Consider the following 23,504-nt stretch of genomic DNA (forward strand, 5'->3'; position numbering starts at 1 on the left):
TGGATGATACAGTGCAGACTCATCTTATACTGTTTATTCTTATATTAAACTAGTCTGAGATTATGGCATTTGCTGTAGCCTTGCACATACAACATGTTAAATGTTAAACTCTAAACATAATATCTGTTCCTTCGGGTGCATGTCAGTTTGCAACATAACTGAGAATTTGGAAGGCCGTTTACAGTTTGACTTAATACCTAGATCTTTCCATTGTAACTTCTATGATTCTATAGTTTTGATCCTAAAGCAAATAATACATTCTAAAACTAGTACTGCAGGTTTTGATTTTAACAATTTCTGATTTTGTGGATCAGAAGAACACTTTCATCTAGTTTTTTTTTTTTAAAAGGATTAGCACAGTGCTCTTTTATTTCTGGTTAGTTTACATGTGTAAATATATCAAATCCTGTAACGAAAATCACATCTACTGAAATAATGGGCTGGGGCTGAAGAGGGTTACCTAGGCCAAGCTACAGAAAGAATGTACACTCGAACTAGGAATCTGATTTGGATTAGCTCTTATTAAGGAGGCTTAATTAATCTTCTCCCTGTATAGTAAATGGGATTTAAACATGGTTGTATGGCAGGCTCATTTCCTATGCTTCCTTGAAGTCTAGGACATTATGTAAATCCCAGCCATAAAACTCTGAGCATTAAGGTTGAGATTAAGTTAAATGCTAATAGAACACTTCAGAGTTAAAACCCAAAACATATATAATTAAATATATCTAAATTAAGTCAAGAAATTCCTGTTAGTTCACAGGTCCAACACTGATCTTAATTCTTGTCACTCACCCTCCCCATCGATAACTCTCCAGAACAAGCTGTAGCTATTTAGAACTGTACCTGTTTCTCAGAATTGTGACTCCACCTACCATCTATAGGCTGGCGATCTGACTTTTCCCCACATTTCTTGTCAGCAATGATAACCATTGCATCTTCTCTATGTATGGAGTAGAGAAGACACACTATTCTGATCTACCACTTCAGTTTGGGCTATACATCTCTTGCTCCCTCAGTATGAGGTTGAGATTTCACCCATCAGTTATGTGCTAGAGATCAGTTTGTGCCTAATGTGTTTACATGTGGGTCCTGGAGCTCACAACAATTTATAAACCCTGGGAATATGGACCTTAGATCCCCCCTGGGACCCAATAGAAACTGAGAGTGGCTGGATGGCATATTTCTGTAACACTGAGAAAACTTGGTTTCCTCTTTGTGACTATTGGTGAGGTGTTCTCTGACAATATGTGAAGTGTTATGAAGGATGATGTGGCAGTAAAGGCTGGAATTTTTACTGTTGTATTTCTTTTGAGCTTAATTAACATTCTATTTACACTTTTATTTAAGTTAAATATATTTTCAAACTTACTGTAAAATTGGCACTAATATTTAAACCATTTCAAGCTGTAAAACACTGCATACTAAGTGGTAATATGGAAAGCCTGTTTTGAAATGTTTTAGTTAATCTATGCATCCCGGTTTATCTCCTGCCAAAAGTTAAAAATGCTAAGTTTAATACGTTGCAGTCTTAATGATTTCTTTGTATCTCAAAGTGCTCCTCGCCATCTCCATGAGGCAAGTGAGTAGTAGCTGCAATTTACAGATGAGGAAACTGAAGCATAATACTGACAGGCTGTAACTTGACTGAGGTCACACATGAATTTAGTGGCAGACACAAGAAACAATGACAGACTCTCTTATTTTGAGATAAAAATAAAGTAAAATAAAAGAAGCAACTAAAAATAGTTATTGCTGTGTAAAATTGCCACAAGCTGAGGATTATTAAATCTTGATTTTATTGATATAATTGCATAAGAAAACTGAAGATGTTTACCCTTAATAGGAGAACCAGTTCCCTCAATTAAACCAAATGCCGGAGAAGAATCTGTTGCAAATCTTGACAAACTACGATTTGCCAATGGAAACATTAGAACATCAGAACTGAGGCTTAATATGCAAAAGGTAAGGATCTCAGTACCAATGACTGTAGCACAGTATCTTGAGATGAGGTTGATTATTAAAATATACTGTAGGTGTTTATGAAAACTGAGTTGCTATTTAGTAGAGCTGAAGCTCAAACTTTGGAAAACTGTTTGAATTTATCAAAATCAACCTTTTTTCCATACAAAAATCCTTCTGTTCCAATCAGCTGCCCAAAAGATCATCTTTTTTTCTTTAAATTAGGAATAAGAAATGCCACCTCTCTCTATTTGAAACAGTCACTCCTCTTCTGACCTACTTTCTGTCTGTGATCTGATAGGAGAGGCCTCTTTCCAAATGAAATATTTTATGTTTACCAAGGAGAATGCCTGTTCTACTCTTTGGCCCATGCTTCAAGCTCAGCATCTGATGGCAAATCCTAGTGCTCGGAAGTTCTGAGTTGTTGTGTTATCCATAAGGGGTTTTCTTGTGTGCTCATCACTTAGTTTGGGCACCCAGAACCTAAATTCTTGTCTCCAGAAGCCAAATCTATAACCATGTTTTGTAAGTATGTTCAGACAAGACTTGTGACTGCTTTGCAAATTGTCATACACAGATCTGACTGGTAGCCAAGATTACTTCCTGTAGGAAACGCCCGACTAAAAGTGAAATGTAGACAAGGTGGGCGAGGGAATATCTTTTATTGGACCAACAAAGATATTACCTCACCAAGTTTGTCTCTTTAGTATCTTGGGACTGACACGGCTTCAACACCACTGCATACGTAACATGAAATGTAGTAAGACAGCCACTTCAACAGTGTTAAGAACGTAGGAACTGCCATACTAGATGTGACCTGAGGTCCATTTAGGCCCATATTCTGTCTGACTGCATTATATGATTCAGAGGAAGGTATAAGAACCCTGCAGTAAACACATGTGGTATAATTTTCCCCACCACATTAGGTCTCCTTTTGATCTCTACTAGAGATTGGCATAAGACCTAAAGCATGAGATTTAATATCCCTTCCAAACTTTTTTCTATGAGTGGATGTTCTTGTTATCCATACATGTATCCTATCCCATTTGTAATCTTGCTGAGTTTTGGGCCACAACAATGTCCTGTAGCAGTGAGTTCCACAGTCTAATTATATGTTGTAAAAAAAAGTATTTCCCTCTTATCTGTGAGTACCACCTTTTAATTTCGTTGAATGCCTTCACTGAATGTTCTTCTTAGTTGTAACAGAACCTAGTGAGGTGATGCTGAATGAAACACAGGGCTATGTGTACTTTCAAGAACTTTAATCCACCCTAGGTAAAAGCCTATGGAGCATTTCATGTCGAACTGGAATTGCACATTCAATTGTAAGCAAAAATGTTGGCAAGGTGATTGGAAGCCCTTTTGGAAGTAATTTAGGATGCAGTAATAACATTAACTTGTGGCGTTTTAAAGTGCACCTGAACCTCACTCAGAACAGAATTGACTTCCAGAAATATGACTCTTCTTTTTGTAAGAAAGTTGAGCTCACTGTGATTCAAAAGCTTTCATTGATTTAGTCGGACCACTTTAAAATTCTGTATATCACAAAATAATAATTGGAGATTCCAAATGTATCAAGCCTTGCGTGAACCCAGTGAGGGTCGGTAGCAAAACTGGTGACCTTTGCACCTAGTATCAGTATGCTGTTCAGGGATCCAGTTCGGTGAATAAAAAGGTGGTACTGTTCCCTAACCCCACCCACAATCCCAGAATAACTGGATTTTTCTGTCACTCTGTCCTGCCCTTCCGTTGCGACCCCCTTTATAGTCTGCCCCAGTGCATTGTAGAATCCTGGTAGCTTTCACGGATTTTAGGGCAGTGGTCCCAAAACTTTTCAGGGTTATGCCTTCCTCCTCCCCCTGCTGGGAGCAGAGGCATGGCTCCCAGGAGGGGGGTGGGTGTGTGTGTGTGAGAGAGAGAGAGAGAGAGAGAGATGCGGACAAGGGTAAGGGGGCTGAGGTGGGGGGGCGGGGTAGGGCCAGGGGTGGAGCTGGAGCTGCTGCTGGGACAGGGCCGGAGCAGAGTTCGGAGTGGAGCAGGGCTTGGTGGCACTCCCTCCCTGCCCCCTCTGGGGGCCGGCTCAGACCCTGCTGTGCCCCCCCTCAAACATTCCTCTGTGCCTTCCTAAGGGGACCTTTGCTTTAGGGCCTGTTGTGCCTGCAGAAGTGTATGAGGAGTGGGGATATTTGGCCCTTAGAAGTATTTCAGACTTCCTGTTCAGGATGGCAGCATGGCATTACTTTACATACAGAATATGTTTGCAACCATAATAACTAGAAATGTTAAAAGCAAGCTTAAAATTCTGCAGAAACTGGTGAGGTTACAAGAGAAATTCTAATGCCTTTCTTGAAACTTCTTGCAGTTTTTGGAAGTATACTATTTCTTTATTTTGATGTGTTTCAGACAATGCAAAGTCATGCCGCAGTGTTCCGAACAGGCTCAGTACTACAGGAAGGCTGTGAGAAACTCAGCCACATTTATCGTGATTTGGATGACCTGAAGACATTTGATAGAGGTAATGAGATATCGTTAAATAATACTTCTATAGTGGATTGTGTATTTGAATATTTTCATTTTGTTACCTGTGGCTGTACTTATTTTCCGTGTGTGTGTGTGTGTGTTCTACATTGAAAGGTATTTTCAGCTACAAAGAGGAGCTAGGTATAGCACTATTTGGTTGTCTTGACTATTGTGAATTCACATGGAAACATTTTAAAGAGATTTTGTTTAAATGTTTTAAAGAATGTGTAGATTAGAAAAAGTCAGGCGTTCATGAATGTGAGTTTTTTGTTTTCTACTTTGTGTAGGCTAGCTAACACTTCTCAAATTTGACTATAGAAAATATTATTACCTCCCAGGGAACTTGTGTACCATTTTTCACCTCAAATACACAGAGGGCTATTGGAGTCTTCTCAATTTATTATAAATAAATCGTGAAAACAGGTTTTTTTCATGCAAGTGTAATATCAACCTGTTCTTATCAATAACAATGTTTAGGTATATATTTATTTGAAAAACAGACATTGCACACGCAAATCCAGTTTTGCTGATCTCTCTAAGGAGGATTTAAACCTTTTTTTTTTTTTTTTTTTTTTTTTTAAGAAAAAGATAAGAGTTTATTAAACAAAATGACAACTTAATCTGTAAATTCTTTTTTTTTTTTCCTTTTCTGCAATCTCTCTCTCTGTAGCTGCTTTTAGAGATGTGCCTTAAACTGAACATTTTGAAGTGGCCCTCTTACAGGTTGTAGTGCTTGCCAAACACCAAGAAGAGGAAAAGCCTGATGTAGAACTTAAAGCCTAGGGATGAGTGGCATGATGCCAGTACACCTGTGATCCTGGCAATTGGATTGTACAGTGTCCTAAAGAAGTAGACTGTATCTATCCTGTATGGATAGAGGATACCAATAACATTCTGCTGGAAAAACTCTTTTGCCCTGCTACCCCCAAGGATTTTTTTTAAAAGTGACCTTAATTAAATTTGCAGCCAAATCTTGTGATCTGAAACAAACTGCTTGAGTGTGAGGACAGAATTGTGTTTTGACATAGAGCATGCAAGATTCTACCTTGTTTTTGGCACACTCAATCTTGAATAATATGTCTTTTTGACAGAGAGGTAATTGAGATTGGTCTCACAATTGTCTCTAGTAATCACAGGCACATATCTCAAAACAACTATATACTTTTGCACAGTTAAGCAGGATTGTCAGCTTATGAAAGATGCAAGACTGGAAGAGAGCTTTGCAGGCTATGACTGAGATGCATTGATAATTTCATAGGGAAGCTTGCGCTGTGACTATGTGACTTCCTAAGTACCAACAAAAAGAGAAAAATTGAGCTGAAGTTCTTACAATTGGTGCTAGAATATTTTTCAAAGTAGTGTAATATCTTGTTAGGTATTGTGTGGAATACTGACTTAGTGGAGACCTTGGAACTGCAAAATTTGATGCTGTGTGCTATGCAAACTATTTATGGTGCTGAGGCTCGGAAAGAATCTCGTGGTGCTCATGCCAGAGAAGACTACAAGGTGCTTATGTACTTTATAACATTTAGCTTCATAAATGTTTTTCATACATGAGACCAACTTTTGTCAACAAACATACTCTTGGTCTTAATCAATTGTACTTGAGTTTGGGGGGGTGATTTCCCCCCCCCCCTCCCCTCCCCTCCCCCCGTCTGCATTGTTTATTCCTAAAACTCACGTAAATTAGATTCTTATTTAAGAGATTTTTTTTTTAAGTGTTCCTAATGTTGGCTTAAAGCATGAAACTGATTTGTGGTCTGAATTGTGAGTAAATCCAAATGACTCTTTCACACCCCTTGATCAGTACCTCAGTAACCAGAATCAGCTGAGTATTGATGTGATGAAAGCACAGCTCCTAGTCAGGCCTATTGAATCTTACTGTTTGAAATACTGATAAAGAAGATAGGAACAGTAATGATATGGTCACTGGATACATAAAAAGGATTGAAAAGAGTTAAGCATTATATGCAGACATCACACTCTAGAATTTCCACAAACTCAGTTACAATCCTACTTAACTTGCTGAAGCTCTGCAATGATTTTTAAATAAAAGCAGGAATTGACATAAAATTCAGTAAAACAGCTTAATGTTAGCCTACATTTGGTATAATGGCATTATAATCAGAAGAAACCTAATCTTGAAGGACATTATTAAATGCATTTGCAAAATGCAATTCCTGGTCTACAACATTATACTTTCTTTTTACTGCTTAGGTAAGAGTAGATGAATATGATTTTTCCAAGCCAATCCAAGGGCAACAGAAAAGACCATTTGAAGAGCATTGGAGAAAACACACCCTTTCTTTTGTGGATGTCAAGACTGGGAAGGTATGTTGGCTCTGGGCTTGGAGGGTTTTTTGTCCCATTCTGTCGCTGTCAGTGGGGTGGAAATTGCATGATTGCAGTGGAAATGAGTTGAAGTTTCTTCATAAAGTACCACAATCAGTTTTTCTAAATTAACACACTACTTCTTGAGTATATGAAGAACTAAATGTACGAGATGATACAAGAGCCATTCCTGGGGACTATCACTGAATTGCTGTTTAGCAATTGACTTTACAATTGGAGTAGGAATTGGAATAGTTTTTCAGCTTAGAACAGGCTAGTTCAAAGTTCTTAACATTACGCACTGATAATGCATGTTTTGATGCTTAGCATAAATCATTTATGGATTCAAAGAGAAATGTATTAAAAATCTGTGGTCTTACAAACTCCCTCCTGAGATGATCTACAGTATCCCTCCAATGTGAAGTACTGAGGATCACCTCCCCCTCCAAGTGATTAACCTCCTTAGTTGGCCAGAAGGGTTATTGTTGAGTGGCATGAGGCACTCTTACAATCATAGAATATCAGGGTTGGAAGGGACCTCAGGAGGTCATCTAGTCCAACCCCCTGCTCAAAGCAGGACCAATCCCCAACTAAATTATCCCAACCAGGGCTTTGTCAAGCCTGACCTTAAAAATCTCTAAGGAAGGAGATTCCACCAACTCCCTAGGAAACCCATTCCAGTGCTTCACCACCCTCCTAGTGAGAGAGTTTTTCCTAAAATCCAACCTAAACCTCCCCCACTGCAATTTGAGACCATTACTCCTTGTTATGTCATCTGATACCACTGAGAACAGTCTAGATCCACCCTCTTTGGAACCCCCTTTCAGGTAGTTGAAAGCAGCTATCAAATCCCCCCTCATTCTTCTCTTCTGCAGACTAAATAATCCCAGTTCCCTCAGCCTCTCCTCACAAGTCATGTGCTCCAGCCCCCTAATCATTTTTGTTGTCCTCCGCTGGACTCTTTCCAATTCTTCCACATCCTCCTTGTAATGTGGGGCCCAAAACTGAACACAGCACTGCAGATGAGGCCTCACCAATTCCAAATAGAGGGTAATGATCACATCCCTCGATCTGCTGGCAATGCTCCTACTTATACAGCCCAAAATGCTGTTAGCCTTCTTGGCAACAAGGGCACATTGTTGACGCTCATCCAGCTTCTTGTCCACAGTAACCCCTAGATCCTTTTCTGCAGAACTGCTGCCTATGCACTCGTCTCTAGTCTGTAGCAGTGCATGGGATTCTTCAGTCCTAAGTGCAGGACTCTGCACTTGTCCTTGTTGAACCTCATCAGATTTCTTTTGGCCCAATCCTCCAATTTGTCTTGGTCCCTCTGTATCCCATCCCTTCCCTCCAGCATATCTACTGCTCCTCTTGCCTCAGACAGACTGTGCCTCCAAATGCTCCAAGACCCTGCTGGCTCAAGAGGCAAGAAGGGAACTAGAACTAAATCTTGCTTATTAAAGCTGGTCAGAATTTTATTTTTTATTTTATTTGAAACACTTTTGATTTTTAAAAATTGCACTAAACTTTTTTTTGGGAGGTTTTTTTTCCTTTTTAGTCAATTTTCTAGTTTTGATGCAGTACAAGAAATGGAAAAACTAAAGTTTTATTTGTCAAAGTTTTTTGAGGAACTGTATACATTTGATTTCTAAGTTTTCCACAATACTGGCAATTTTTGACCAATTCTATTTTTTTTAATATTAGACCAGTTCCAATTAGTTTTCACTATTGGGATTTAGCAGGAATTGTGAATATTTTTCATGCTGTCTTCTGGGTTTGATGCAGTGGTTTGCTTTGCCTTAATTAAGACACTGTTTTATATTTTTAGGTTACTTTGAGATACAGACCTGTAATTGACAAAACTTTAAATGAAGAAGACTGTGCAACAGTTCCACCTGCTATTCGTTCCTACTAATGATGGTTAGCTATGTAAATCAGCTTATGTAATTATGTATATGTCTGCCAGAGCTTGCTGATATACATGAACATATTAAGTATTCTCTTATTCAGAAATCTACTGTTATGTTAATGATGGTTGAAGAATGCTGTCTAGAGATTTCTCACTGATGCTCTGTTCGGTGGCTAGCATATCATCATTAAACCAAGGTGCACAAAGCCGTACACGGATTCTCTTTCATCCCCCTTTGTCAAAACATTTGAAGTGAACATACAGAACTAATGCCAAAATAAAATAATCTAAAACAGCCCTGCCTACTTGTTACAGCTTTTCTTCTTTTTACTTTTTTTTTTAAAAAAACCTCTTGAGCTCTGCACATTGAAATAAACTTAATGCATTTATTTTGAATAAGGGGCTACTGTAGTGTGCTGCTTGAGACTTACATTTCATGATTAGGGGTGCAATTTAAACATAAGCTTCCAGGACAGTAACTTTGCCCTGTTGCACATTACCTATTTATGTTAGTTGCTGTGGGAACTGTAACTTTGAATTTCTAAACCTAAGATTTAAAGCATCTGTTATGTTTCATTAGTGCACAGTAGGGCTTTTTTTTTTATTTTATTTATTTGAAGAAACCTAATTTTACAAGGCAAATTGTTTCCTTTGAGCAAATATCCTCCACTCAAAGGTAGACTGAATAAACTGTACATATTCTTAGTCAAATCAAAACCACTGGAAAGATTAAAGATTTACAGAATATTCCTATGGGGCATATATCTATGAGGATGGATAAATTAGAGTGAATTCATTAGAAAAGGGCTTTTTTCTTCCTCCCTACCAGGAAATAAACGATCAGATTTATAGAACAGGGTTCTTTATAGTTTAACATTGTTACAAAACATATACCATGCTTAATGTTAATATAAAATGAAAAGCATACACTACAGAATTTCCTTAGCACACAAATACATCTTGTCTGCTAATCTGGGTGGGGACAACAACTATGAATATTATAATTAAATACTGTTATGTATTGTGTATTTGCATAAAGAATCCCTTTTCTGTTAACTGCAGCACAGTATATGTAATCCTCTAAAAGTGAGTTATGAAACACTCATTTACTCTTGATCAGCAGTTCTCAAAACTATGGGGTGGGCCTCTCCAGGGAGGCGTGAACTGAGTGCTTTTTGTAAAAGCTCTGGCTGTCAGTCTCCTGTGGCTGGGGCTCATGCAGGAGGACTGTGCACACCTGGGAGGTGGAGATAAAGGGGCAAGTTGGAGCCCCACCCTCTGGACTCAGACTCTCCTTTCCCAACCCCCTCCCCAACAGATAAGTGATATGAAATGGGTTACTATCAGGAATACTAGCAAAATTTTTGCGAGAACTTGCTAAACCCTTATGGGACCATGAACTCTTAATTTATATTCAGCCATCTGTCTTCATCAGTACATATCAGATTATTCTAGTGTCAAGGGTTACTGGCACTTCACCGTTTTTTAGAAATTGATTTTTACTATGATCAATCTGGAAATTTGCTTGAAAGAAGGGATGATTCATCACAGCTTAAAAACTTTTAAGTAAAAAGAAGGACCAAAGCCCCCTTTCACAGGTGGAGGTTAACTCCTTTACTCAAAACCCAATCTTAAATGTGAGACAGCTGGTTTTTCTTTTCTACTTAAAATAGTTGTACCAGTTGTCTAGCCCTCACTGGTTCCATTACGGAGTCTGCCATGGTGCCTATTTAAGTGTGCTTCACTTCTCATCTCAGCTCATGAAATGAACTATCTTGGGTTACTGGGTTACATGTGCACATGATGAACAAATTTTTTGGTACACGGACAACGTTCTGTCAACGGGTCTGTGTACTGACAGGATCAAGCTTTAATGAGTGGTCATGAAATTTGGTTAATGTTTAAAGGAAGGGGTAAGTACCGGCTGGGTAAAAACAAATGCCAATAAAGCAAGGCCATAGATATTTGCCAGTAGTACAGGGCGATGTACAAGACAAGGCACGACTGAGAAGAAAGGTAGTTTCTTCCTGGTGCGTTACCAGGGTGAGGCAGGAGATGGTGGAGGTGTTCAAAGGATCAAGAAGGGGTTTATCGTTTATTCTCTAAGCACCTTAAAATTAATCCTCAGTGGCGCTTGTCGGCCGTGGGGCTCGGCGTCTCGACTGGCGAGAAAGCAGGACGTTGCGATCTAGCCGAGCCGGTCCCGCCCCCAACACAGGGGTGTCCGGTAGCGCCAGGCGGTGGGGCCCGGCTCTCAGTTCCCAGCGCAGCGGTTCGCTCCGTGCTGACATTCACACCAGTCGGGCCGAGCAGCTCCTACCTGCCGCCCGCACAGAGCAACTCCCGGGCGGGGGCTCCCAAGGCAAAGGCTGTTTTCCGACATCAGCGGCCCCAGGCTGCTCCTTCTTCCCGCTCGCTCGAGGAACGGAAGCGGCGGCGGCCGCAGCTACGACCGGCCCGAGGCCCCAAGCGGAGCCCGCCTCATGCTGAGCCCTGGTGACCGATGTAAGAGCTGCGGGCGTCACCTCACCGCGACCCGCTTCAACAGGCCCCAGCCCCCGGCGCTGCTCCCCTGGGTCTTGTCACCCGCTGGGCCCCGGACCCCCTCCCCGCCCAGCTCCGCTCCCGCGCGCTCGTCACTTGCGCCGTCGCTAGTTCCTGCACAGCGCGCGCGCCCCTCGCCCCATGAAAGGCAGCAGCTGAGTTGCTAATGCGCATGCTCAGCTTCCTTCAGCCATGCGTAGTAGCCTCCAAGAGCTGCCGCGGAGAGAGGGGAGGGGGATAGGAACCGGCCCCACCCCTTGCTGCGCTTTCCGCAGCTTGGCAATTGGCTTCCGCGTGGTTGAGCCCGCCTCCTGGTGCCCGCTCCCGGCTGTTGATTGGTCTGCCTAGAGGCGGGCCTTCCTTTCCCCATGGCACTTGCTGTCAGAAAGTAGCTGTGCCCCGCCCCCTTCCCGGCCCCTGTGTCGCGGCTTCCGTGCTCCCGCTCACCATGTACTGCTCACTCCGGCCCCTTCAGCGCCTGGGCAGCACGCGGGGGCTCCTCGCGCTCCAGCCGCCGCCGCGCGCCGCTCTCCTGTGCCAGCCTCAGCAGCGGACGCTGCCGCCGCGCGCCGCCGGGATGGTGAGGACGTGTCCGGGTCTCGCGTCGGGCACAGGGGGGAGGGGCGGTGACCTCTAATTGCTACCGCCAGCCGCCCCTCCCCCCAGGGGCTGTGCGGGGGTCGAGATGGGGGGACACGCTGCGGCCTGGCGAGCGGGGGCCCCGGGGCAGTGGGGCCGCGGTCGTGCAGCCTCCCCCCCACTCAGCATTGGGCTACCGCGCGGGGCGGGTCTGTGGGACCCGAATTTGACCCTGGGCCTGTTAACCCCCCACCGAGCTCGAGTCCCGCCGGGTCCGACACACCTGGCTTGGGAGAGCTCGGCTGCAGCTGGCAGAGCCTCGCCCCCAAGCGCCTGGACCCCGCGGTGATGGGCGGCCCGAACCTCTCCCGCGTCCAGTCACCGCTGAGCAGGACGCGGGACCCAAAATAGCTTGGCTGGGTGGGCCTGGTGCGCGCCTGGGTCTTGCACCGCTGTCGCTATCTCCGGCCCTTTCATCCTTCCCCGGGACATCGCTAGGAGAAGCTCGTAGCTGTGAAGATAGGCGTGGATGGAAAATGCGCTAACGTGTTTGGCTCTTCCTGGGGATGGGGCACCCTCCGCCACTGAAAACCCTTTGAACTGCACAGCAGTGCTCACCCCAAGCTGACAGTCTATAGTCAGTTGCAGTAAATGAGAGTCATGTTGCAGTCTAAAAACACACAAGCTGTGCACACGAGATTGTAAATCTGACAATTAAAATTCCCTCCCTTTCAGATAGGGAGAGGAAAACTGCACCTCAGGTTTCAGTCTCCTGTAACGTCACTTTCCAGATCTTCATCAAATTGTCAAAAACTTCCAGGAAAAAGTGGGGAGTTAGGATAGGACATTGTTCCTAAAACAGGCTTTTTAAAATGTTGATTCTGTATTTTTACAGTTTAATGGAGTACAAAGGGACAAACTTCCAAATTAATGAACAAACCAAATTACACTATTTTGAAATGTGGGGGAATTGGAATTCAATATTTAACTTAAAACAAACAGACATGTAACTTATAAACCACTGGCCTATCATCACTCTGATAATTTTGTTTGTGTATCCCTCCATATTTTCCTAGCACATTTTTTGCGTAACTAAGATCTAATAAGCAACATTCTCTGAGCTGTACCAGACGAACACATGACTTGTGCTGTAAAACAAGCTTGTACTGTCATTCATAATATAGTTGATTGATGGTATTTAATCTCTTATTAAAAAATGAGTGGGAGACACCAGTTGTTCAAAATTGCATTCTGAGTGGACCTTTCTGTTGTTACATTTGTGCTCCAGCTCACAAGTGGGTACGCCTGGGACCTCATCCCTCACATAAAACTTAAGTTTATCCCTATTCCTGTGTTGTTTCTTGGGTGAGGGCAAAAAAGACCAATGTAGTTAAAATAAACTGTTTGTCATAACCTCTGGTTTGAAGTAACTAAAAAAAAAAGCATACAGGTTTTAGTTGCAAAACCAGTTAATTCTGTAATCAATATTAACTTCTGCCTTTCCCAATGCTACTTTTTCTTGTTTTTTGCTGCCTATCTGCCTGAGGAATGGAAGTACCGTGAAAACCCACGAAAGCTTATGCTCAAATAAATTTGTTAGTTTCTAAGGTGCCACAAGTACTCCTGTTCTTTTTGCGGATACAGACTAACACGGCTGCTACTCTGAAACCTGTCCTTTTTTGGTAGCGGGTGAAACTATGTTAATGAGAATACAGTAAAATCTAATGGTTTGGATGTCATTTAATTTTCTGATAACTAATCAGGAAGTGTTCCTCAAAAAGTAAAAGTGGAGGATGAGCTCAAACAGCCTTTTGAGTTTGAATGGAAAGCTTTATGTTTTGGTTTATTTTTTACCCAAACATTTCTTGTAGTAAAGGTCTTCTGAAAGAACACACTTTTTCAATCATAACGGAAGGGTTTTCACATTTTGCACTTTGTTTAGTCACCTGAAGGCAGTAATCATCATCCAGTTCTTGATTGCTTGCTTACACTGCAAAATCATAAAGATGTGAAGTGAAGTAAAACTGAAGGAGCAGAAAATGCCCTTAAGCTTTCAAACAAATTGTATCCAAAGATGGATAACTTCTCACAAATCACCTTTGCTAACTTCATTGACAAAAGAGCGTATGGAAAAGGCTTCAGGGGCATGAATGGAAGTAATGAAATTTAAATATTCTTAGTTCTCCAAAATGTCACCTGTAATTTAGGACAGTCGAGAAAAAGTGTATATAACGGTTCCCTATTTTTTCATTATTGGGAGCTACTTCTTACAGTGGAAGGATACATTGTAAACAAACTGCATTTTGTAAAGTGGGTTTTTGGGTGCGGGGAGGGGTTAAAATCAATGAGCAGATACAAGCCACTTCAAGATGTGCACTTTTCCTAGTGTCTGGAGACATGTAGCCAAATACACCAATGTACATAGACCCTGCCATGACTTTCTGCTGTTTTGCTACCATAGAGCTAAACTGCACATCATTTAAAATGATATATTTTAAACTGAGGCTGGAAAGGCAGCATTCCTTCTCTCCTCAGTTGAGTGCTACAAAATATACATTTCTGGTTTCCAGACTTTTGAAAGTTACGACGTGATAGTTATAATGTAAGCAACAAATAAAACTAAAACTTTGAAACCTTTTCTGTGTCAGAAGAGCAGTTGAAGAGTACAAATAGTTGTCTTTTTATTGTGCTTTGCTGCACAATTGCAGCATAAATTAAATGATGTGAAAGAAATCTTTCTAAAAACTGCTGCTTGTTGAAACTAGAATAGAATTTTTCATAGTGGGCATTATTGCGATTGTCCTGCCCTTTTGAGTTCTCCATTGCATTATGGTGCAATGAGTTTTAACATCAAAACCGTTAGTCACTAGCTAAGAGGTAAAAGTACAGTTATATTTGCTTAGATTACTTAAGCTCTGAACTGTGTTTTTGGGCAGAGGACATGTGAGTAGGACTTTTGACCAGCTGGGCTTTATTTTATAGGGTAGAGAATGTCAATTCTGAGCTGTGCCTTGCAGGAGGCATAACACAGCAGGTTTACACCAGAAACTAGCAGACTTGCATAGCCACCTTGGCTTCTCCTTGACATAGAAAAGCTGGAGTAGGACTGATTTTAATCATGATTAAGGCTTGGTCTACACTACAGAGTTTCGTACAAGCAGCTTACATCGATCTAACTCTGTAAGGGCTTGTTTACACTGGCAAGTTTTGTTGCCAAAAACTGCCTTTTGGCGACAAAACAGCGATAGCGTACACACTGCGAGGTCCCTTTTTTCAGGAGGGGGGGAACCCACCTAGATTTGGCAACAAAAAACTTCCACCCCTGCGAGAGACTTTTGTCTTTTCCCCTCCCTTTATTGTCGACAAAATGCCAGTGTAGACACCACAGGTTTTTTTTTTTTTTTTTTCAATTTTATTGGCCTTCAGAAAGTATCCCACAATTCCCATGCTGCCGCTCTGGTCAGCGGTTTGAACTCTGCTGCCCTGCAGCCAATTTGCCCCTCCCCCTTGCAAGCCCTGGGACTTTTAAATCTCATTTCCTGTTTGCTGGCTTCCCAGAGGAGTTTCCCAGGTGAGCATGGCTGGCTATTGCATCAAACGCGCTGCTGCTTGGACCTCCGCTGAGTTGTTAGATCTGATCAGTATATGGGGAAAGGAGTCTGTTCAGTCGCAGCTGTGAGTGACCCGTAGGAATCAGGACACATATGGGCAAATTTCTCGGGGCTCGTGTGAAAAGGGCTATGATCAGGATATGCATCAGTGCAGAGCGAAGATAAAGGAGTTGAGACAGGCGTACCATAAGGTGCGGGAGGCAAACCATCGTTCCAGTGGTGCACCTAAGACTTGCCACTTCTATAAGGAGCTGAACGATATCCTCGGTGGTGACCCCACCTCCATCGCCGATTGCCCCGTGGATACTTCGCATGCAGTTGAAAGGGGGGATAACCTGGAGGCTGAAATTGTGAATGAAGAAGTCGAGCTAGAAGAGGATGTGGTGCTCCCAGCAGGGTCACCCAGTGGGGCAGGCAGCCAGGAACTTTTCTCCACCCCAGAAGTGCTCAACGGGGAGCAGGAAGCAGATGAGACGCTGGGTAAGTTGCTGTGGCTTGTGTAGGGAATCGAAAAGTGGGAGGCAGGTAGTGTTTTCTGTGGGCTCAACATTTCCCTGTGTAGCTAATCTGCATGGCCAAGCTGGGTATCGATGGACATGGAGACCTCCAGGGAATCCTCCAGAGAGAGGCTCTGGAAAGTTTCCAAGAGGTACTTGTTAATCCTCTGCCACAGATTCCAAGGGATTGCAGCCTCGTTGGTTCCTCCATTGTAGGAAACTGTACCATGTCATTTAGCAATCACTGGAGCTGGGACCAAAGCGGCACATAGCTGAGCTGCATATAAACCGGGGTGAAAGCCGCAACTGTTCAGTAGCTGAGCCCTGGTTTCCCTGGTCACCCTCAACAGAGAGATGTCAGCCAGCAGGTTGGCCGCCTGTGAAAAATTGTGGGATAATTTTAGAATACATCCCCTGCAAAGCTGCCCTGCAAGCCGTGACCTTTTTGTCCATATGCACAACCGCCTTCCCCCCCACTCCCAAAACTCACCATGATTGGGGTGCTCGCAGAGCTATGTGCCTCCCTAGAGTCTCATCAGAGAGAAAGTGATTTCTATTAGGAAAATACCCTTTCAATTGTTTGCTGGAATGTAACAATCCCTCTTCTGTTCAGCACAGACCTTGAAGAACACACCACGCACCCCCGCGGACTGGCTGCGGCAGATAAGAAAAAACTCTAGGTGCAGCAAAGAAGACATGTTCCGCGAAGTTATACAGCACGATGAGAGACAGGCCAGGGAACGGAAAGATTTCTGGGAAGCCAAAAGGCACAACAGAAAAGAGAATGCTGCTTTTGCTAGGCATGCGACAGAGCGGATGATAAGTTATGGAGGATCAGACAGAGATGCTCAAGTCTCTGCAGACTGAGCAGATCCGAGTTCGAGTGCTACTGCAGCAGATGCACTGTTCTTTGCCAACCCCACCCCCCTCTATGCCCACACATTCCTTTTCACTTCACAGCACTCCTGAATTTCCCCAGCACTCCACCTCCTCTCACAGCTTGGACAATGATAGCTGGAGCTACACACAGTTGTGGCGTTTTATCCTTTTTAACAATAAATGAAGGCTAAGTTATTTAATGGTACAGCATTTTTATTCTGTGTTCTACAAAAGCGCATAGCAATCAATTCACTCTTGGGAACAGGTTCCTAAAGCATTGTGTTGCATGTATCTTGAGCCCCAAAATTGTACATGGATGCACCAGGGAAGCAACTCCAAAGCAGACATGTATTACTGCCCCGCATTGTCAAAGTGGTTCCTCAAAGCCGCTCTGATGTTAATAGCAGCCCTCTGGGTTCCTCTGACAGCCCTAGCATCTGGCTGTTCAAACTGCAGCCAAGCGCTCTGCCTCAGTGCTCCACACCCGAGCAAACATTTCACCCTTAGATTCACACAGATTATGCAAAGTGCAACATGCGGCTATGACCACGGGAATATTATCCTCGGTAAGGTCTAGCCTGCCATTTAAACACCTCCAGCAAGCTTTCAAATGGCCAAAGGCACATTCGACTACCATGTGACACCTGCTCAGCCTGTTGTTAAAACGCTCCTTGCTGTTGTCCAGGTGCCCTATGTAAGGTTTCATGAGCCAGGGCTGTAAGGGGTAAAATGGGTCTCCCAGGATTACTATGGGCATTTCCACATCCCCCACTGTGATCTTGTGATCTGGAAAGAAAGTCCCCGCCTGCAGCTTTCTGTACAGGCCACTGTCCTGAAGACGCGTGTTTCATGCACCTTTCCAGACCAGCTTGCATTGATGTCCATGAAATGCCCCCGTTGATCCACAAGTGCCTGCAACACCATGGAGAAGTATCCCTTCCTATTGACGTATTCAGAGGCAAGGTGGTCTGGTGCTAAAATTGGAATGTGTGTGCCACTGCCATCAATTGCCCCGCCACAGTTAGGGAAACCTACCTCTGCAAAGCCATTCACTATTTCATGCACATTTCCCAGAGTCACGGTCCTCCGCAACAGGATGCGATTTATTGCCCTGCACACTTGGAGTAATACAGCCCCAACAGTGGACTTTCCTACTCCAAATTGATTTGTGACTTACCGGTAACAGTCTGAATTCGCCAGCTTCCACACAGCGATTGCAACACACTTCTCTACAAGAAGGGCAGCTCTCAATCTGGTGTCTTTGCGCCACAGGTCGGGGCCAGATCAGCACATAGCTCTATGAAGGTTGCTTTACGCATCCTGAAGTTCTGTACCCATTGGTCGTCATCCCACACCTGCATGACAATGCGATCCTACCAATCAGTGTTTGTTCCCCTAGTCCAAAAGCGATGGTCCACCGAATGCAGATGCTCTGTGAAAGCACAAAGCACTGATAAGTTGCTGCTGTCCATATCACACTTGGGTGCCTGCGATTCATCCTCTGCTAACTTTGTGAGTAACTCTGAGAGTAACTGTGCTGCCATGCACGATGTCCTCATGACAGCTAACAGCGCATAAGAGAAAAGTGCGGGATCCATCCTCTCTCACTGCAGATGCTGGCATGCACTACAAAAGAATAACAGTTGGAAAAATGGCGCGAAAGGAAGCCAGAGACCTTTGGAGGGGTGGGACACAAAGCGGTGCATGACGGTACATTTTGCACATCCCAGGATGCGCCGTGCTCCGTTTCCACGTTCCCACAACACCTAGCGATGGATGTTGTCATCAGGCACTGTGGGATACATACCCACAGTCCATTGCACTCACTGTTGACAAAGGTGCCCCAAATGTGGACATGATCTGTCGATCGAGGGAGCAAATGTAGACACGCTTTGGCAACTGTTTTTGTCGATTTTTTTCCCTTGGCGACATTAGTTGGATCGAAAAAACTTGTCAGTGTAGACAAGCCCTAAGTGTCTACACTCAACGTTGCTCCCACTGATGTAAGTCACCCCCTACACCAACCTAATAACTCCACCTCTGTGAGAGGTATAGCACTTAGATCGATGTAGTTAGGGCAATGCAGTGTCTGTGTAGACATTGTGCTTCTTATATCACCTATTGGCTGTGAGCCCTGCGTGGGGTGGGGAGGTGCTCCAGGTGTCAGTGCCTTACAATGCCCCACACAGTTAAGTCGGCATAGTGTGGACATGAACCACTGCAGTAATTACTGTGGTGCCTGTACAGTGACCTAACTTAAGTTGACTTAATTTTGTAGAGCAGACAAGGCTTAAATAAGCAAGCAGAAAATCTTGATTTAAATGATGGATGTTAATCTTGTTTTATGTTTGCACTTTTTAGTTATTTCTATTAAAGGAATTAGATACTTTTAGATAAGCAATTATATAGCTTCACACGTGTATCCAGATTCTTAATTTTTATAATTGTATTATCTTAGAAAATGGGGAATATTCATTTCTTATTTACTAGATTATTTTTCTTGTGATTTGTGTAAAGCTGCATTTGGATGGAAATTGGAAATCAATTAAGAATACCAAACAGTATTCAAAAAAGTTTTAGTTATCTACCAAAACATATCTTAAATGTGCTGCATATTTAAACACTTTTTCTTATCAAAACATGTCTTACATTTAAAATTAACTGATTTATTAAACATAGGAAATATTAACTGTAGTAAATTGATTTTTTTATTTATTTATTTTTTTTGTTCGTCGTGTCCTTCAGGACCCTTTCACATCTCATTTTTATTCACAGATTAGAAGAGGAAAGCAGGTTTTGTGCTTTTTCAACTCCCCATCAGTTTCTCAATTTTGAGTGAACTAGTAATTGAACTAAACTAGCTGAAGAAAGTATTCTGTCTTTACCTGCAGAGGAGGCTATTTGCTGTCAAAAGCTGGTTTAGCATTTCAGGAAACTCTGGTTTGACATGCTTAGCCAGTGACTTCCACCAGTTTGTTGGTTTGATTTTTCTTTAATATGTCACAGCAAATGTACTGCTTGTGTATTGTTATTTAATTTAAATGATTTTAATATAGTAAGTTTAAACCTTAATATATGTTAGTCATAATTTCAAATTTAGTTTCAAATAGGTTTATTTTTAATAGCATTTCTGTTTTTTTTTTAATTTAATTTATTTTTATTCATCCTGATACAAATCACCCCAGACATGATTTGTCATATCCTTACAGAGAAGGCTGTTTGGCTCCATTATGCCACAGGAGAACTGTAGGAAGAGCTATAGTGGGGAGTGGGATCAGGACCTTCAGTTCTAAGTAGTAGCATGCAGAAGGATAAACTGAATGTGTGTGTGTGTGTGTGTGTGTCTATATATGTTGTATACACAATGTGTATGTAGCCTGTGAAATTCACTGTGACAAGATGCAGTCACATAGTGGACTTCTTAAAAACATTTGCATTGCTTTAGGTGATACCATTTGTAGTTATACAAACATTAGGTTAATCCAGATTAACTCAGGAAGAAATTCTTTACACCACCTCTTACAGATTTGCATAACTGAGTGTGCAAAATGGGGCTTTTTGCCTGTCTGAAGCATCTGCTGGATAAAGGGTACTGATCTGATGGACCAATAGTCTGATTGGTTATGGTGATACTTATATTTTGAAACACGGGAAAAAATTAGTCTTTGAATTGTTGAAGGCTGTCTGTCAGAAATGATAGTTAAACACTGGATCACCCTTAAGTCAAAGAAATTGATCCTTCAGTTATGATTTCATAAAAACATATTTTTATTTGTGAAACATGCATTCTGATATTAGTGATGGTTCATAGGTAGTGGCCTGTTGGCTGTGGTCAGTCCTAGCTGTTAATTATTTTAATTTTCCCTATTGTTGACACTGGAACTTTGCGAGTTTTGAGAAATAGATTCTGCCCCAGTGGAACTTAGTTTTTTTTATTTATCTAAAAGGTCATTTAGTTAAAATTAATTTACATCTTTGAGTATATCTGTTTCTGGTGACTAGCTGTTGGTATAGTGGTGATTTCAGTATTAGATCTATATTCATTTCCATCAAGTTTCAAATTTGGCTGCTTCAATTAGGTGCCCAAATAGCACACCTGGGTATTTATGGAACCAAATACCAGTTACAGATACTTCAGAGCTGATTTGAATATCAGTGCCTGGCACTTTGCTTCTACCAGATGTCTGTCTGTTTCCCTGTACATTTTTAGAAAGTGGAGATCTCTCTCCTAGAAAGTGAGTTATTTCTGTAACTACTAAAGCCTTAAAGGTTTTTTGGACTGTTCCTTAGTGAGTCCTCTTTGCTACCTTTTCAGTATCCTCCTTTTCTTGTAACTTTTTCTTAATCTTTTCATGCTATAATGTTGCAGCTACCCCAGAAGCTTGTTGGAAGCTGCTTATTGGAAGGGGTGGTGTGGTGGCTTATCATAGTTTGGTCATTAATAGCTTTGAAGAATATTTGCAAAACTGGACCATACTGCCAAACTCTGTTTACCTGATTTCTCCCTCACCGCGGAACAGAGCCGTGGGGAAGTTTAGGCTTGAAATTAGACGAAGGTTTCTGACCGTCAGAGGGGTGAAATATTGGAACGGCCTTCCGAGGGAAACGGTGGGGGCGAAGGACCTGTCTGGTTTTAAGATTGTTAGATAAGTTTATGGAGGGAATGGTTTAATGGAAAAACATGATTTTAGCCAAAGGAATACCGTGCCATGGCAGGTAAATAGTATAATGGCTAACAAGGGTCAGGCTGGAGACTCTTGCCTACGTGCTCGGGGTTTTACTGATCGCCATATTTGGGGTCGGGAAGGAATTTTCCTCCAGGGTAGATTGGCAGAGGCCCTGGAGGTTTTTCGCCTTCCTCCGCAGCATGGGGCAGGGATCGCTAGCAGGAGGGTTCTCTGCCAACTGAAGTCACTAAGCCACAGGATTTGGGGACTTCAACAGCAGAGTCAAGGGAAAGGGTAGGGACGGCTTTGTGGCCTGCAGCATGCAGGGGGTCAGACCAGATGATCATAATGGTCCCTTCTGACCTTAAAGTCTATGAGTCTATGAGTCTATGTGTATCAATACAAAGGGTAAGTTTAGTCACTGTCCAAGTGAAGCGTTGGCTGTAGTAAGACTAAATATAGAAAATGTTCAGCAGATGATACATTGAGTGTACGTGAATGATCTAGGCAACTAGAGTAAGATAAAGAAAACTATGAGGAACTAGATTATAGTTAGAGTAAGAAGCATGAGTCTTCTTTTACATTGTCCTCAATAAAGGATTCCTTTTTCTCCCGTACAGCCAAATAAGAAGGCAAGCATTATTGATTGAAGAGGATGGATGGTGCTTCCTTCAGAGAAAATTCCTGCTGTTCCTAGCTGAGCGAAAGGAGGGCAAATTGTGCCCTGCTTTACCTGGTGGAATCCCATATGGTTTTGGTCATCTCACCAAAATTGAACGTTTAAAAAACAACAACAAAAAAACTTTTAACTCTTCAGTATCCAAATAGGTCAACTAAAATGTATTTGCTCCTGGCTATATAAAATATTGTAATAGAAGTCTATAATATGCATTGAATGTTGTATGAAAACTTTATTATGGACATTTTCCTCTTACTGTACGACTACTATTGTTAACAATAACAACATGCCTGGTATCCTAGGGCTTCAATAAAAATTGACCCTCTTGTCTCAGAGCAATGTTAATTTTTAGACTGAGTTTTCTCTAAACACGTCACATACACAGAGATCTGAATTTTGTATTTTCAGCTTTTTAAATTGAAGCCAGCAGGATAGGTGATTATGCTTTAAGTGAATTGGTAATTTGTTGACTAGAAGCAGATGTGTTCTTGGCTGAAAGAAACTGAATGCTTCATAAGGATGAATTATTCCATACAACAGGCAGGAGAAGACTTGTCTCTCTCAAACCACTTACTACTGGCTGACCATGATCCAGTATTGAATTATGTATTAACCATATTAACACTTGTGACTCTTCTTTAGTGCAGTAAAGAGTGCTTCAAAACAAGAAAAAATTTAAAACATGGAAAACCCTGGGATGCAATGTTAAAATTTATTTCATGGCCAGCTGTGTGTGTCTGTAGCATTCCCCTCTCCCCCCACCCCCATTTGTGGGATTATCTTGTTTCATTTTACTGGGTATGAGGCATTTATTTTCTTTCTAAAGAAATTTGCTTACCTGTATTTTTTTTTCCCTCCTCAGGCCAGTCAAGACTCTTTTAGAATAGAATATGATACCTTTGGTGAACTAAAGGTCCCAAATGACAAGTATTATGGTGCCCAGACTGTGAGATCTACAATGAACTTTAAGATAGGTGGTGTTAGCGAGAGGATGCCAGTAAGTAACTTGAATCTATGTTGATTTTTATTTTTTACAGTATAAACTCATTTAAACATAAGAATAAGTCTGTTTTCCTTATAGTTTTGCTAGGAACTAGTTAGGAATACAAGATTAACAGTACCTTTCAATTATGATTGGAAGGCTCAATCCTTATGTCAAGGTCTTGTTCATGTTTGAGTGATTGCACATGTCTATACCACTGTAGGTGTGTGCACGCCTCATGCACAGATGTTGGAGATGTTTTCCCCTCAATGGTACTTGTCAGGATGGCTCGAGTGCCCCTACTGCTGCACACCACTCTGTGCTGGTATAAGAGGGCAGAGCCA

The 23,504-nt window shown here is 42.1% G+C and overlaps 2 protein-coding genes across 2 annotated transcripts in view; both read left to right on the forward strand.

Moving 5' to 3' along the window:
• SDHA (succinate dehydrogenase complex flavoprotein subunit A) overlaps positions 1-9,017 on the forward strand; it is a 29,839-nt gene extending 20,822 nt beyond the window's left edge. The window contains exons 11-15 of the mRNA XM_054018724.1: positions 1,847-1,965; positions 4,366-4,477; positions 5,858-5,988; positions 6,700-6,813; positions 8,642-9,017. Of these exons, the coding sequence (XP_053874699.1) occupies positions 1,847-1,965; positions 4,366-4,477; positions 5,858-5,988; positions 6,700-6,813; positions 8,642-8,728 (563 nt within the window). The 3' untranslated portion in view covers positions 8,729-9,017. The remainder of the gene's footprint in view (positions 1-1,846; positions 1,966-4,365; positions 4,478-5,857; positions 5,989-6,699; positions 6,814-8,641) is intronic.
• Positions 9,018-11,667: 2,650 nt separating this feature from the next.
• Positions 11,668-23,504, forward strand: part of FH (fumarate hydratase) — a 40,700-nt gene continuing 28,863 nt past the window's right edge. The window contains exons 1-2 of the mRNA XM_054018728.1: positions 11,668-11,846; positions 23,041-23,175. Of these exons, the coding sequence (XP_053874703.1) occupies positions 11,715-11,846; positions 23,041-23,175 (267 nt within the window). The 5' untranslated portion in view covers positions 11,668-11,714. The remainder of the gene's footprint in view (positions 11,847-23,040; positions 23,176-23,504) is intronic.

Source organism: Malaclemys terrapin, chromosome 2, assembly GCF_027887155.1.
Source record: "Malaclemys terrapin pileata isolate rMalTer1 chromosome 2, rMalTer1.hap1, whole genome shotgun sequence".
NCBI classification, from domain to species: domain Eukaryota; kingdom Metazoa; phylum Chordata; order Testudines; family Emydidae; genus Malaclemys; species Malaclemys terrapin.